Below are 17,027 nucleotides of genomic sequence, written 5' to 3'. Positions count from 1 at the left end.
GTTGTATTAGCCCCTAATAAAATGTTTTTAAAAGAAAAAGAAAAAGGAGACCTAGAATGAAACCCCTAGGAAGAATGGAGCGAGGGATCCAGAGTACAGGGGAAGAGATGAACCTGAAACAGAGGGAGGAACACCTATTTCCAGGAAGCCAGAGACAAGGAAAACAAGTGTGGAGATCTACACCTGTCCATATAAGTAGGTAACAACCTCCACAATCTTTATGACTTACAAGAAAGCATATTTCACTATATGCACAGAGCAAGCTGGCTTTGCCTCGATTCCATGGTGTACACAATTTATGGGTTATCTATATGAAATATGGCCTGTCTTTGTGGTAAAGGGAGAAAGAGAATGGCAAACCAACTCTTGCAGTTTCTGCTGGAAAGTGATTCACATCACCTGGGTTCATATCTCATGGCCAGCGTAAACTCAGGACCCCATGCCGACATGGAATAGGACAATAGAGGGGAACAATCTAAACAGACTCTGAATATGGGTGAACAATAATACAGTGGACCTTAAAGCCCATTCCACTTCTGTAGATAAGGTTTAAAGTTCTCCCCTTCATTCATCCAGCCATTATTAAGCCCCTACAAGGTGCCTGGCACTAAGCTTGACTCTGAGGCTAGATCAAGTAAGATGGACATGACTTCTGCTCTCATAGATAAAGTTTGGGGGGGAAGGGGGAGTACTATGACATCTGCTGAAAGTGAGGGAGGTGGTTGGAGTTTGAAGCGAGAAATGATTATTTTTAAAAACTACCAACAAAATGAGAGAGAGAATGCTGAATGGGGGCAATAAAATGATCATCGGGGAATATTACACATCCTGCTCTCGATGGGAAACTCAGGACTGTGTGATGTTCCCCAGGAGTTCTTAGCCCCTTGGGAACTCTGAAGAGCCAGAAAAGTGGGGAGGTGGACACCAGAGGGTCAGGAGGCAAGAGAACCAACAAAGATAATGTTGTCAACATGAAGAAATGAAGTCCGGTGTGACTTACACATGGTAAAGCCATATAGGCAAATCCTGTACACAGGACCGAGGTCTTGAGAGTTAAAGACTGTGTGCTTTGGGATGGGAGTGAGTTAACTGGAAAAGCAGGGTGTACTGCTCAAAGAATGTGAGGCTGCAGGTTAAGACTTCACTGACAGAACATGGAAAGCCCAAGAGGCAGATTCTGCATAGGTCTGCTGGACCTTTTATCTAGGCTTTGGCTGTTTCTCAGAAACTGTCCCTGGGGTTAAGGGGTAAGTCCATCTGCACGTTTATACTGAATCCCAATCAAATGGTCAGCCTACTGAGGACAATGAAATAACTACCTATATGACTCTCTTCCTAATCCCTCCCTCCCCCACTTTGTATCCTAATCATTACACAGCTGCTTTGAAAAAAAATCTGTACAATACTCTGTAATAGGTATTGTGTTAGTCGGGGTAGACTAGAGAGACAAATCAATAGAAACTTATATATGTATGAGAGTTTTATATAAAGTGTACATTCAGAACGCATCCCAACCCCATCCTTTTCAAGCCCATAAATTTGACTTAGCCCATATGTCCGACATCGATCTACAAAGTCCTCCTCAAACTCAAAAAGCGCACACAAAGACACTGAATGCAGGAGGATCATAGGTCAGTGGGTAGAAAGTCTTTGAATCCAGTGGTGGGGTAAGCATCTCAGCACTGACAGGGCTCTCTACGTGGCTGCTCCAGCACCCAGGGCTGCATCGGGGTAGGTCTGTGTGGCTTCTCCTCACAGATGTCTTGCAGGAAGTGAGCCTTGCTAGCCGAGGCAGAGATCTGGCTAGCTAAGGCAACTACACATTGGTCCGACCATCAGAGAGCAAGAGACAAGAGAACTGGAAAGGCAAGGCTCACTGAGCCATTTATCTCTCCACCCTTTAATTAACCTCAAATGTGTTTATTAGGCAGGTTGGCACAATAAACCTTAATTATCTCAGGTATTATGTGCATTTTTTAAAACTTTATTAAGATTCGGGTGAAAGATTACAAAGCAAATTATAAAATTTACAACTGATTGTATATTTTGTTTCTTGACATTAAATGCAACCCCCTCAGAGTAACAGTGCTCTCCCTATTTTCTCCCTGAGCTCCCTGTACCCCTAGCGTCTTCTTTGCTACCCTTCCTGCCTTCTGAGCTTTGTTTTGGGACAAATGTTTCTCTTCAATGTGAAATGACTGGCTGTTCTGAGGATTACATGCCTCCTTGAATAATATAGGAAACAGAATTTCTGGGTCCATTGCTGAATACATTCTGATCGAAGAAAATCATATTGCAATTGAACTTTGCACATTTGTACTCTCAAAGCAAGGAATTCAAATTCTTTTGATACCAAGACTCTGGAAATATTCAGCAACCTTAAGATTGGTCTCTCCCTGCCCGGAAGTAAGAAGAGTGATGAAAATTTAAAGTCACATGGAAACAAATTAATCCAATGAACGGATGGACAATGTACATGTCGGTCTCCACAACCCTGAGACCAAGAAACTAGATGGTGCCTGGCTACCACTATCGATTCTTGTGACAAGAATCCCATCAGAAGGTCCTGGATAGAGTGGATAAAAATGTGGAGCAGAACTCAAAAGCATAAAAGTAATCAGACTGGTGGAACTCTAAAATGATGGCCCTTAATCACCCTTCAGGCCTAGAAAATAAACCACAAAAACAAACTTGCTGCTACTGAGTCAATTCCAATTCACAGAGACCCTGTAGGACAGGATAGAACTGCCCCTGTTGGTGCCCCTGTGGGTACCCAAGACTGTAATTCTTTACCAGAGTAGAAAGTCTCATCTTTCACCAGGGGAGCTGCGGATGTTTTCAAACTGCTGACCTTAGAGTTAGCAGCTCAACATGTAACCAGTACTGTACCAGGGCTCCTCAATGTTAGAAGAGTCAACCTTTTAAAATCAAAAGGGCAGCACTGACCCACAGATAGAGGCTTAGGAAAGAAGGAACAGAGGAAGCAGGAACCACCAGGAGGAGGCAGAGTCAGTGATAATCTTCTGAGGGGACTGTGATGGCTGCGCTGAAATGTGTTTAAATAGTTGAATTTATTATCTCTCTGTAAACCTTCAACTAAACCACAATTTTAAAGGTTTTAGATATGTATATAGTTTTCAGTAAGAATCTTTCAATTTAGCTATTTAACTAGAGCAGGGGTGTCAAGCTGGCGGCCTGTGGGCTGCATGCGGCCCCCTGAGGTAATTTTTTGTGGCCCACGATGCTCTGAAATAAAATGTAACAGGGGAATTGTGTGTACGGCATTGCCTTGATCTCCCCTAAGCGCTATTTTCTTCATAACAATTTTTTCTATTTTCATTTTATTTCAGAGCATCGTGGGTCACAAAAAAATTACTTTGGGGCTGCATGTGGCACACGGGCTGCTAGTTTGACACCCCTGAAATAGCATTATCTTTGGAAGAAAAGAAAAAAAGAACTGTCCTTTCACAGGAAGATAAAATGGTCCTTATCTCTAAATCAAGTAAAATAAAATGGGTTTAATAGTAGGTGAAAATAGAAATATAGAAGACAGAATGGCAGAAGGAAGGGGGTGTATTTTCAATAATTTCAAAAACTCAGTCTTATTTCATTCAATTGTATTGAGGTATAATTGATTTGCAATAAAATTCACCAATTTTAAGTGTAAAGTCACAAAGTTTGGTAAGTGTGGTGTAGTGTTGATGTATTGGTCTCTGATCTGAAAGGTCAGCAGTTCAAAACCACCACCTACTTCTCTGGAGAAAGTCAGGGCTTTCTACTACTGTAAAAATCATTGTCACCTGGGTTCCTTGGCTCCTTTTGATAATATTCATGTAGCATGACATCTCTCTCCTCTAATCCCTGTCTTTTTCTGTCTTTCTGCTTGTTTTATATCTCAAGATTGGCTTAGAACATACTCTATGCTGATATGGCCTCATGAAGTTAAGAAAGAAAACCCATTTCCATGTGCAATTGTAACTACAAGTATAGGGGTTAGGACTAAAATATACAATTAGATCTATAGCGATTGAAAAGGTAATAGCCCCTACCACGTAACTTGGGTAAACCTGCTGCACAAGATCTCTTTAAAGTGTTGAAAAGCAAGGATGTTGCTTTGAGGGCTAAGGTGCGCCTGACCCAAGCCATGGTCCTTCAATGACCTCAAATGCATATGAAAGTTGGACCCTGAATAAGGAAGACTAGAGAAGACTAGATGCATTCTGAATGATGGTGCTGGTGAAGAAGATTGAAAGTACTGTAGACTGCCAAAAGAATAAACAAATTTGTCTTGGAAGAACAGAGAGCATGCTCCTTCGAAGCAAAGATGGAGCGATCTCATTTCACATACTTTGACACATTATCAGGAGACACCAGGCCTGGAAAGGGACATCACGCTTGGTAAAATAGAGGGGGACCCAAAAAAGCCTTCAGCGAGATGGATGGACACAGTGGCAGCAACAATGGGCGCAAGGCAGGCACAGCACATAAGCTCTCTGTGAGCTGGAACTGACTTGTCAGCACTTACCACCACCACCACTTAGAGAAAACCCCCATCCTCTCTCCAAAGCTGACAGTTTGCTTCATTTGCTGATGCGCCTTCTGTTACTCTAGTTTAGCCCATTTGGGAATTTCAGGTGAATGGTGTCATACATTGTAGCCTTTCATGTGTGGCTTCTTTAGGAGTCCTAGTCTGATGTTGAGCTTATAGGCAATATAGTAAACTCCACCCTCTGGAGGGCCCATCTGCTTTGGCCTAAATCCTAAGAAATAATGTCCAGGGAAAATCAAGTTTATGATGCTATTTATATTTTTATAGTATTCACTTAAATATATACATAATTATGAATATTGTTAGCGACACTCCTCTCATTTAATATCCGTGAGAAGCAATCTTCACCTCAGAAAACAGCTCATTAAAGGATCTTGACATTTGTTTACTCCTCGAACATCTCCTTTGCTCAGTCATTGATCTTGGACAAAATGGGTAAGTCCATATGGTACTCAAATCCTCACCCATAGCCTCAGCACCTGTGCTCATTTGCATTACTTTAACAATGAACTCACACCTTTTCTTTCTATCATTATGACCCTTTGATGTTGTTGTAAGTAGGTAAATTTATGTTTGGACAAAAACACAGCTAAGAACAAAAATTCAGATTTTCCATCAAAATGGTATTTCCAGTCAACTAAGTATTGTCCAGTCTCTCTGACTGTCCAGACACTTCACAGTACGTGGACAAGAACCGTCATGCAATATGATGGCTGTGGGCGATGTATATGTGTATACTGGTGGTATGTACAGTAGGTTACAGTTGCTGCCATGTATTCAGAATATAATTGCTCCAGGGTAGGAAGCGCCCACAGTCAAGTCTTTAAAGAACATTGTCTTTCTTTGCTGTTGTTAGCTGCCTTTGCATTGGCCCCTGACTCATGGGACCCCATGCCACTTTGTCCAGCACTGTGCCTGTGATCTAGTGGAGATCAAATGCTGTGATTCATAGAATTTTCACTGGCTGACTTTTGGAAGTAGATCGCCAGGATTTTCTTGCTAGTCCACCTTAGTCTGGGAGCTCTACTGAAATGTTTTCAGGATCACTAAAAACATAACCAGTCCATTGTCTCCTAGGAGTTTCCAACACCCAAACCTCTATATGAGACAGATGCAGTAGCTGAGAAGGGAGTCCAGGGTTCCCACCTAAAGGTAAAAAAATCCACTACTGACATTCTGCAGAGGAGTTTTTTCTTAGGAAATTAGAACTCTGGGAGTAGGCTTTGGAAATCTGAGTGAAAATGGGTGTGGGTTTAATTTTTTTTAAAATAATAATAAAGAATACCAGTGTCTGGGTCTCATATTCACAAACCCTGGTGGGAAATTGTTACTAATAGAATGTCCATGAGAGGCGCCATTGCCAGAAGATGCGGGTGAGTGAGTTCCACACTTACTCTTCCAGTTTTGTTTTTTAACTGAAATTCAATTCAATCAACTGAGAATGCCAGAGACTAGTTTGGAACACAGAAGTGTGTCAGAGAGCCTGGGATGCTGTGTAGAAACAGGAGTGGTTCCAAATGTCAACAATCAGACCTTGAACTATTTATAGGCTTTTCCCTTTTCCCATTTTTTTGTCATTGGTTTTTAGTTGTTGTTGCTTTGTTTTGCTCTGTCTTGTTTTGGTGCATATTATTATCTCTGCTATTAAAAAAAAAAAGATAGGCTGGATAAACAATCTGGAAGATGAAAAAACGGGACCAAGAGTTCCAGGGAGTGAACATGGGAGAGGGGAGGTGGGGGAAAGGAAGTGGTGTTAGCAAACTCAGGGACAAAGAAACAAGTGATCCAAAACCAGTGGCAAGGAGGGTGTAAGAGGACTGGTAGGGATTGATCAAGGGCAATGTAACAGAGAGGAATTACTGAAACCCAAATGAAGACTGAGCATGATAGTAGGACAAAAGAAAAGTCAAAGGAAATAGAGGAAGAACTAGGAGACAAAGGGCATTTATAGGGGTCTAAATAGAGGCATGTACATATGTAAATATATTTAAATATGAGATGGGGAAATAGATCTATGTACATAAATTTATAGATTTGGTGTTAAGGTAGCAGATGGACATTGGGCTTCCACTCAAGTACTCCCTCAGTGTAAGAACACTTTGTTCTATTAAACTGGTATTCCATGATGCTCACATTCCAGACATGATTGCTACAGACAAATGGGTACATAAGAAAATGTGGTGAAGAAAGCTGATGGTGTCCCGATATCAAAAGATAAAGCGTCTGGAGTCTTAACGGCTGGAAGGTAAACAAGCGGCCAGCTAGCTTAGAAGTTACAAAGCCTACATGGATAAAGCGCATCAGCCTGTGTGATCATGAGGTATTGAAGGGATCAGCTATCAGGCATCAAAGAACAAAAAATCATATCATTGTGTGTTCAACTCCATGAAACAAGCAATGCCAATATGCTAAGTGTTTTTATTTGCTGAGATTTTTTTTCACTTTAAAACTACATATCCAATACAGTCACTGTAAGAACAAATTTATTTTGTAAACAGAAACAAAGACCACTTTAGAATCAGACTTTCACCCCTCCCCACCCACCCCTTTCATTTTTCCTACTTAAAACAATGGTCAGTTACAGATAACATGCAATCCCGGAAGCTAAACAAGTAAGAATTTGTCATTGAAGTAGGCTATTTAAAATGGTGGGGGATGCAATAAATTAAGAAGGGTGAATGACTTTTTCGTATGAATTATGCTTGATTATAACAAAATCTCTTAATTTAATCCCCAGTAGCACTTGGTAAACAAAGTGGCTTAACAAAAAGAAATTCCTTTTGATTTCAAACCTTGTAGGTGAAAATAATTCAAAATTTGTTAGTATTGTGTACTACTTTGGCACTACCTTGGCATTTCCAAGATCTTTGCTTTGTGCCGTTTCTACCTATAGATGGAGCCTTGATGAAGTTATGTATGGAATACACAAGGTCGGTGGTTCGAATCCACTACCCACCCAGGAAGAAAACCGAAGCTTTAGGCTCCCCAAAAGATTGGTAATTAACCCTGCCCAATAGGGTTGCAAACCACTTGACTGCGGCGCAATTGGGTTTGAGTTTTGTTTTGCAGGTAGTTCTCAAGAACCTATCATTTCCAGTGTCTGGACTCCCTAAAGCTGTTTTCATATGAAAAATTCCTACTCTTTCTGGTGACAAGTTTCTCTCAATTCGCACAAACTCTCGGAGCCACCCTGCAATCTCAGCCACCACAGTTAAAAGGAGACTTCCACTAGGCTGGTGTTTAAACCACAACCGACACCCGGGATCCTGAATTACGGTTACTAGCAACTGGGAAAACGTTCTAAGGGCTATTAAAGTATGACTATGCAGACAAAGGGAATGCAAAAATGCAATCTTGAATGAGAACGGCTCGGGTGGATGGTCTGAATTTAGGTGAAGTCATATATACACATAGTTTCATTTGCTTTTTTTTTTTTTTTTTTGGCTTGGGAGGGTGTAGACCACACGGTTCCCCAGGACTTAACGATGATCAACAATAAAAGTCAGTTTCGCACCCGGTCGAAAGCCTGGCGCCCTGTCTTTTACTTCCCGGCATTATTTGCTTCCATGAGGTCTTGTCCCCTCGTTATGTGCGCGTACGGAATACAACCTTCCCTTTTGGCGCAGACTGTCTTCTCTGTGGTGAAACCAAAAGATACCCTCTTCCGCCATCCACAGAGCCGGTGAGGGAGTCGACGCATGTAGGGGGCTTCTCAGACTTTCCTCACCTTACCGAAGGGGCTTTAAAGCCAGGGCTCGGAGGGACTGCAGGGCTGAAAAGGATGGCGGCAAAAGGCTGGCACCTTAGTCCCAGCCGGAGACAAAGGTGAGGAAACTTCGGCGCAGAGAACGCGGAGAAGCGCAGTGGGAGGCTCCTCGGCCCCCAGCAGGGTGGCGTGACTTCAGGAGGCCCCAGAAAACCAGCCAGGCCAGGGCAGGGCTGCCAGGTCCACGCCGGGGCGAGCGAACGGGCTAATCGCGGGAGGGGCGAGGCTGGGAACGCCCCCTTCTGGCCCCGCCCCACCGTGCGGAGCCCAGAAACGAAACCCAGGCGAGCGCCTGGGTCACGCGCTGGGGCGGCCGTGCCGCCGCCAGCTTCTCGGCGCGGGCGTCTCGGAGGAAGAGCGCGTGCCTCACGTCCCCGCCCCGCCCCCTTCCTGGTGCGCACGCGCAACCGCTCCGCCCCGCCCCTTGGGGTTAGGGGGTGGGGGTGGGGGAGCCGAGGTGGGGAGGCCGCTCAGGCCGGACTGCGAGCACGCGAGCTGCTGCCTCCACCTCCACCGCGTCACGGCTCCCGAGCCCGCCCGCCCCTGGCCCCTCCTTCCCGCTCCGTTTCTCCCTCCTCTCTCCCTCCCCCACCGTCCGAGCGGTGACTTAAGCAACGGAGCGCGGAGAAGCCCATTTTTCTCCCTCCCTCGCAGTCGCGCCGTGGAGCCCGTGGCGCGCAGCCCCCACACTCCGGCCCGAGATGAACGCTGCGGCAGAAGCCGAGTTCAACATCCTTCTGGCCACCGACTCCTACAAGGTACGGGCTCGGGGCAGACGCAGGTGACGGAGGGAGGGCGCGGGGGGTGGGGGAGCCCGCTACGGGAACGAGCGGAGGGCGGGGGCCGCCGGGTCTGGGGTCGTGGCGCTGGCCCGCCCGTGGGAAGGTGCGGGCCGGCGGCGGCGGCGGCCGGGCAGGTGAAGCTGGCGCCTGGATGGATGAGAGCGGCCGGGAGGGATGGAGGGATGGACGGCAGGAGGCGGGGCCTGCAGCGCGCGGTAGGGGGGCGCGGCGAGGGGCTGAGGCGGGCCGGCGGCAGGCGCCGCCCGCCAGCCGGCCCGTGCGCCTCGCGGCCGGGGTCTCCGCGGGCGCCGCGGGGTCGGCTGGGCGGGCCCCGGGCTTCCCCGCGGAGCGCACTCGCTCCCCGGGCGGGCGGCCTCTGGCCTCGGGCTACGCGAGGCTGGGTGGAGCGCACGGGGACTCCTCGCCGGAGGAGCGGGTTAGTTAGGTAACGGCCCTTGGGGCTTGGGGAGTGGGGGTGGCGAGACGGCGCTGAGGGAGCTGGACTTGGCCAGTGGGTTCTCCCCGCCCGCGGTGCCCGCTCTGCACCTCCGTTGCTGGGCAGGTACGACCCTCCCGAGGAAGCGATGAGTGAAGTGCCGGTGAGGGCGCCGGGGCTAGCGCGTCCTGCTGCCCGGGGCCGGGTGGGAGTTCGCCTGTAGCCCCAGGAGCCAGGCTGGCCCCGATCCGCTCCCCTGGGCGCCGTTTCAAACTCTCTTGCTCCAGGCAGTGATCGCTCAGGATCCTGATCCCGCGCTGCAAAGGCTGAGCTGCTCTTGGTCCGGTGGTGTCACCGCAGGATTTCTGTGAAAAGGAAAGTGAAACACTAGGCGTTTAAAGGCGCTGGAGTTGTCACCCTGGGGAACTTGGAGCAAGGGAATCCGCTTGTCTGAAAGTTGCTCCTTTGGCAACTTTAGTAATGTGCAGAAGGAGAGAAAAGACAAGTAATCTTTCCTCTGGTTTCTAAATTACAAGAAGTAAACTGGACTGCCCTTTGCTGAGCCTCAAATGTCAGACCAGAGATTCCACTCAGGCGAAATTGAATTTGAGTGTTTTATTTGAGCAACAGGGTGCTTTGGAAATACAGTGGTAAAGCAGACTGCTCTTATGGTGGGTTTTGTTTCTTTGTTTTTAACCGACCTTAAGTATTATAAGTAGGTATTTCCTAATTCCATTTTACTTAGGTTCTGTTTTATCTCTTTCCAGTCGTTTAAGATTCTATTTAGGGCATTCTGATGGGTTATTATTTAAAGTCGAACTAAGTTTCACTAACGTGGTCTTTTAAATGGAATTTTAAAATGACAATCTACATCATTACAAAGGGATCATGATGCGGTCGAGTAAAAAGTATGGTTTACTTGGCACACATTCTCCTGTGTTCGTATAATTCACTCATGGGTGTTTTATACGGATTTTAGAATGATCCATTCATTGCTTTGTATATGTTTCAAGTGATGTATAACATAAAGGGGGAAAGCATATTTAAACACAGTTGGACAGCTCAACACTTCAGAACACTGACAATATCCCCAAAAGTGCCCCCATGTGGTCCTATCTCTCCAGCACCCCAACCTTCTTTAGCCCTTGCCCTGTAACCTTCAAAGTTGTCTTCTTTTGGTATGAAAACCATTTTCTTAGTTGTTCTTTATTTTCTAGTAATTGTGTCATGTATTTGCTCTTATGAGATTGACTATAATTTTGCCGAACATCATGTCTTTCCAGTACATCCATGACTTGAGGTGCGTTGTTTTGGGGGATGCATAATGTTCCTTTGTATTTATGTGCCAGAGTGTATTTATTCATTCTACTGCAGACAGGCGTTTTGGTTGTTTCTACCTTCTTGCTGTGATAGATAAGCATAGGTGGGCATCTTTCTGTTTGTATTTTGTTCTTTATTTCTTTAGGGCAGTGGTTCTCAACCTTCCTAATGCCTCCACCCTTTCATACAGTTCCTCATGTTGTGTTGACCCCTCCCCCCAACCATAAAATTATTTCCGTTGCTACTTAATAGCTGTAATTTTGCTACTGTTATGAATCCGTGACCTCTGTGAAAGGATCCTTGGACCCTCAAAGGCGTAGGACACACAGGTTGAGTACCGTTGCGTTAGGGTATAGAGGTTACAGGGTCATACGGTATTTTTATTCACATTTGTTAGAAGCACCATACAATTCTGCAATCCCACAGCAGTGTATGAGTGTTCCAGTCTCCACATCCTCTCAGACATGTGTTTTTTCTGTCATTAAAAAAAAAAAAATTTCCATAACTACCAGTGTGTGGTGGTATCATATCTTAATTTGTGTTTCTCATTTAGTTAGTGATCACAAGCATTTCTTCATATGATTATTGGCTGCTTGCAAGTCATTTAGGAATTATCTATTCTTAGGCCCATTTTTTTTATTGAGTGTATGATTTTTTTAACTTTAAGTTTAAAAATAATTTAAAGATTTCTAATGAGCTATTTTATAAAATGATTGACTTTGAAATGAGCAAATGTAGACAGGAGGTTGGTTAGTTTAGCCTTTGACAAGGCATTGCAGGTTTCTTTAGTTTCTGTTTCATAACACTGCAGGAACCTTGGTCTTGCAGTAGTTGTTGTAATGACTGCTAACTGCAAGGTTAGGACTTCCAAACTACACAGCTACTACAAAACTTTCTACTCCCATAAAGAGTCTTAGAAACAGTGAGTTTAGTGTGTAAATATTACACATCCTGCCATCAAGTCCATTCCAACTCATAGCAAACCTGAGGAAAGGCTAGAACCTGCTCCTTAGGGTTTCCTAGACTGTAAACCTTTAAGGGAGCAGAGAGCTGGTTCATTCTCCCTTGGAGTGGATGGTGGGTTTGAACTGTTGACCTTCTGATTAGCAGCCCAATGCTTAACCCTCAGTGCCATCAGGTCTTCTTGCCATTACACAGAAGGAATGTAAAATTTCTTTAATGCCAGTGTTCTGGAATGCTTTTAGTTAGTATAGTGATGTAATTTCAAGTTTTATAATCTCTTAGCAGGGCATGCCTTACTGTAACAGTTTACATTTATTTATAAAGCCTATTTTAATAATCCATTTCCAAACTAGGCAGGACTATGAGACTTTTCTAAAGATTTTCTTTCTTCATCTCCCCCTTGCTAACAACAACAAAAAATCACCTCAAAAAGATCCAATCATGTTGGTATGCTTGATACCAGTAATACAACAAAATAGGTGGTATCTTCTGTGGTCACATTTTAATCTAAAGGTTCCTTTTTCCTTTCATTTCTTGTCCTTATAACCTGTTGAGTTTTTGTTTGTTCATTTTTTGGCCTCTTTAAACTACATAATTTATAATCTCTAGTTTTCAGAATTAAACTTTTTCATGCAATTTACAAGTTGCACGAAACTTTTATATGTTCTTATCTGTGCTTGTAGATTGTTGACCAATTAAAATAATTTAGATGCATTGATGGAAGAATGCAGCATTTTTTTTCCTTTCTAAAAGTGAAGGACTACAAAAGTTCTTTAGAAGTAGATGAGGTGGTGATTAAGTGTTCATCAGTTATTGATTTCAAAGTAGTTTATAGCAAAATTATCTACTGGGTTATATTTTGAAATGTATTGAGCCAGCTAGAAGGAATCTTGGTGGTGTAGCACATTAAGCACTGGGTTACTAACTGAGGGTGGGAGTTCAAACTCACCAACCACATGCTACGGCAAAAGTTGATACAGTCAGCTGCCCTAAAGATTGACGTCTCAGCAGCTCTGTGGAGTGGTTCTACTCTGTTTTAAAGGGTAGCTAGTGTCAGAATCCATTCTGGGCAATTAGTTTGGTGTTTTCAGGGGGTTAGGACTGCTTAAGGAAGGTGTGTTTGTATCTTAGCCATTACAGTTCTGAAGTACCATTTGAAGCTTTCAGAAAAGGGGAAAATTACTACTCCTTTATCTCTGGGGTAACCATCAGTTCCCAAGCAACTATGGATCATTAAAAAATACTTTGTGCCCCCTTTTCCCTTGCCTCTATGTAGATACTATCTGTAATAAAATACAACAGAGAATACTTTTAACATTTGTGAATATTTCACTTGTAGCACATTAATCAAAAATATTGTCAGAAGAGATTAATTTAAATTTTATGCTAAATGTGATATGATAAGAAAAACTCTATGGGCTGTACAAAAGTAATGCATAAGCAATTTAGTTTCAGCCATATCACACATTTGCTCCTAAATGTACTGTTCAGTACAGAAAGCTCCTTCCTCAGAAATCTTTTGTTTGCTGGTTATGTTGAACTCAGCACTGTTTCATCCAGTCTTTTAATCAATTCTGCGGACTACTAGGTATTAAAAGGATGACAAACATAAGGGTTGTATCTTTACAGAGTAGTTACCTGTTGTCATTAGGCATCCAAGGCAGCTTTAAAAAGATCTCCTTTATTAATGGCAAAATAACCAACTTAAGGTATTTGGGGTATTTTGCAGAAAAGATTTAGCTGAGTCATGTGAGCAAGTTAGCTTTTCCTGGGACTTTGGTTCCCCAGTTACTTCCTTTGAATGATTTCTCCTTTGAGTTATTTCCTGTAAACTGTTCCTATTTTTCTTTCATTGCTTCTGAACTGCCACTTAAGTATTGTCACAGTTGACTCCCATGGCAATCAGAACCTTGTAAGGGATGGGGGCACGAATACAATTTGTAAGTCAAGGGTAGAGGGTGATACGTGTATATATTTAGTTAACTTTGTACAACAGAATTATGTGTTCTTAATGATACCTCTGGCATTTTGCATATACATCGGTAATTCAAGTTCCCAATTTTATATTCAAAATTATAAGAAAAATTTGGGCAACAGAATAAAATCACATTCATGAATATGCTTAATGGGATGGATTAATGTAGGTCAGTAATAATTGTATACTAGCTTGAAAAACAAAAATACCAGAAGCTGGTCTCTTCTTTGGAGTTTGATGAAATCTCTGTTGGAAGTGTGGCAAATAAAAGAAGCACAAGTTGTCAAAGTTGAGGGAAGAGGCAGTATAATAATTTAAAAGCTCATCTTGCATTTCCTCTCCTTTCTCAAAATAGTAAAAGATAAAAATCTATAATCAGTATTTATCAATTGATTATTGCTTCATGAAGCCAGTTAACATGGTTTGTTTTCTGTGGCTTTAGAAAGCTTTCAGAACTTACTCAAAGTCACAGCCATCGAGTCTATTGTGATTTAAGAGCAGCCCTATAGACCAGGGTAGAACTGACCCAGTGGGTTTCTGAGACTGCCTCTTTACCGGGTACAAGAAGCTGCAGGTAGTTTTGACCTGTCAACCATATAGTTAACGGCCCAGTAAGTAACCATTACACTGGCCAAGGCTCCTTCAGAACTTAAGAAATCTTTAAATATTGGGAGAATCTATTATATTTTGCTTTTATTAGCTTTGAAGCACAGAAAGTCTTAGTTAAGGTAGGTAAAGTGGATCTTCTTTTACTTGTTCTAAGATATTTAGGTGGTATAACTTGTTCTTTGTGTGTAGATACGTTGCCTCGTCCTCTTGCATTTGTATTTTATTGTTAAAATGTGATTCTCAGCAGTTAAGAATAAATGAATCAAACCTGGAAAAGTAGGTAAGTAGTAGTTGCCTTTGGTCATGTGATTGCATTGTGAGAGGAAAGCTCTTGGAAGGACAGCAAACCAACCTTATGGGACAATCTAGAGCCACTTCATAGAAAATGCCTATACAGTGCTGGTCATTCAGGAAGTATGTGTTGAGTAAAGACTTATATATTTTTTTTTACCCATATTGGCCATTTAGCGCTCCCCTTTTCTCTCTCACTGGAGTCATCTTCTGTAATCACTATCTAAGGAGTCCTGGTTGCATAGTTGTAAAGGGAAAAGGAAGTGGGGGATTGGCTACCATAGATTTACAGCCTTAGAGACTCAATGGGGCTGTTCTACTCTATCCTACACGGTCACTTTGAGTCAGAATCAACTCAAAGGCAATGGATTTAATTTTCCCAGGAACAGAATACCTAGTCATTTCTCCCTGGAAACCACTGGATGGTTTTAAACTGCCAATATTTTGGTTAGTAACTGAGCACTTACATTTGTACTTCAAGGGTTCCTCTGGATGGTTGGCAATAGCAAATTCTGCCTGAAACATACTGACATACCTGCACACCCACATAGTGCACCTAGGAAACTAACATGCAAGGGGGATTTAAAGTGTAGAACACATTTTATTTTCATTAACACTTGGTACTTTTAGAGTTGATGAGGCTTCTCTGTACTTTTAGGTTAGTATCTAGACATTTGGTATACTTAAGCAAAGCCTAAAGAGTTTAACTCTTTTCTGATTGAGTTATCTGATCATGTATTAAGTTATAGATTCATGTTCAAGGCTACATTTAAGTAGCATAGAATTGTTATTTCTATAGAGTTGAAGATATGCTTCCATTAGAAGAATAAATGAGAAGATGCATTTTAAATGTGTGATTTATTTTCCTCCATTTATACCCAACACAACCCCCTGCCATCAAGTCATTTCCAAGTCACCGTTACCCCATCGAAGGTTTCACAGTCTGTTAGCTCTCTTTAGGGGTAGATAGCCTCATCTTGCCCTCTCTCAGCAGCAGGTGGTTATGAATCACCGACATTGCTGTTCAGGCTCCTTTATAGAAAACTTATTCTTTAATTGGCATATAATTCACATATCACACAATTTTATAGTTTAATCAATATTAAGAAGGAAGAGTTGTGTAATCATCCCCACAATTCACTTCCGGACATTTTCTTCTTTCTTGTAGTGATTGTTAGCTCCCTCGTCCCTGCCCCCTCCCACTTCCCTGCCCTGTCCCGAGGCAGTTATGACTCGAGTTACTTTCTTTATAGAGCTTATACTGCCTTCATACTTTATACTGTCTTTATAAAAAGTCCTGCGTTTCATATCTGGAAAAACAAAAATCAACAAACCCCAAAACAATGACAAAAGAGAAAAGCCTCAATTGAAAAGAAACCAGAAAATGTTATATTGAAGACTGGAATATTTGAGATGGGTTAAAAGGGAGATCCAATGATAAGGTGTTTTATTTTAACCTCACTGCATGTGCTGTGACCGACTTTCCAGTGCTCTGTCTGATAGCAAGACTATTCGTACCCCTAGATTGGAGTCAGGGGAGTCACTGGAGGCTTAATCCATGTGAGACCTGGCAAGTGGGTTTTAGGCTTCCACTGTCATCCATAACCTTCTGCAAATTGTGTGTTCAGAAGTTAGGTTCTGGTACCGTTGCCTCCTCCATGTTTGGATTTTATTATTTATAATCCTTGGATCACATAGGCTGGGGTACTTCCAGGTGGACTTGGTTGACACCTCACTTAGATCTTACTTTATAAAATTATACCCCAGGCACTCTTCTGATAGCTGGACATCGTGCTATAGACCAACTGTGACTTCAAACCCTTCCTTTTGAAGTACACAACACCCTTCACAGGCCACACCAGAAGGAGGATCCCATTTGGAAATCTCATTAAGCAAACTGGACTTTATACTTTAAACCAGCGGTTCTCAACCACTGCTGAGCAGTTCTCAGCAGTCATGACCCCTTTGGGGGGGTCAAATGACCCTTTCACAGGGATCACTGGATTCATAACAGCAAAATTACAGTTATGGAGTAGCAACAAAAATAATTTTATGATTGGAGGGTCACCACAACATGAGGACCTTTATGAAAGGGTCATGGCATTAGGAAGGTTGAGAACCACTGCTTTGAACTAACCTGTAGCGGATTTTAGGAACTCAAATACTCCCTTGGATGTAAGGTTGAAATGCCTTAGTGTGAGAAGCAGCTGACCCCTGTCCCAAGGCTATGGAACTGGTGATCATTACACTTGGGTTTGGATCTCTCCCTTTGCGATGCCCGGTACTACCTTGTAGTCATTAGTTTCATGCTCTCTGGTTTGTGACATGTTAGTCTA

General features: G+C 43.0%; 1 protein-coding gene across 2 annotated transcripts in view; it reads left to right on the top strand.

Annotated features, from left to right (window-relative positions):
* Positions 1 to 8,875: 8,875 nt before the first annotated feature.
* Positions 8,876 to 17,027, top strand: part of NAMPT (nicotinamide phosphoribosyltransferase) — a 47,541-nt gene continuing 39,389 nt past the window's right edge. The window contains exon 1 of one of the 2 annotated variants that reach the window (XM_075558537.1): positions 8,876 to 9,073. In XM_075558537.1, the coding sequence (XP_075414652.1) occupies positions 9,017 to 9,073 (57 nt within the window). In that variant the 5' untranslated portion in view covers positions 8,876 to 9,016. The remainder of the gene's footprint in view (positions 9,074 to 17,027) is intronic. The other variant, XM_075558536.1, reaches the window with a different exon arrangement.

Source organism: Tenrec ecaudatus, chromosome 9 (genome assembly GCF_050624435.1).
Source record: "Tenrec ecaudatus isolate mTenEca1 chromosome 9, mTenEca1.hap1, whole genome shotgun sequence".
Taxonomy (NCBI): Eukaryota; Metazoa; Chordata; class Mammalia; order Afrosoricida; family Tenrecidae; genus Tenrec; species Tenrec ecaudatus.
Note: the sequence above shows the minus strand (reverse complement) of the source record. Positions and strands in the feature narration are given on the sequence as shown.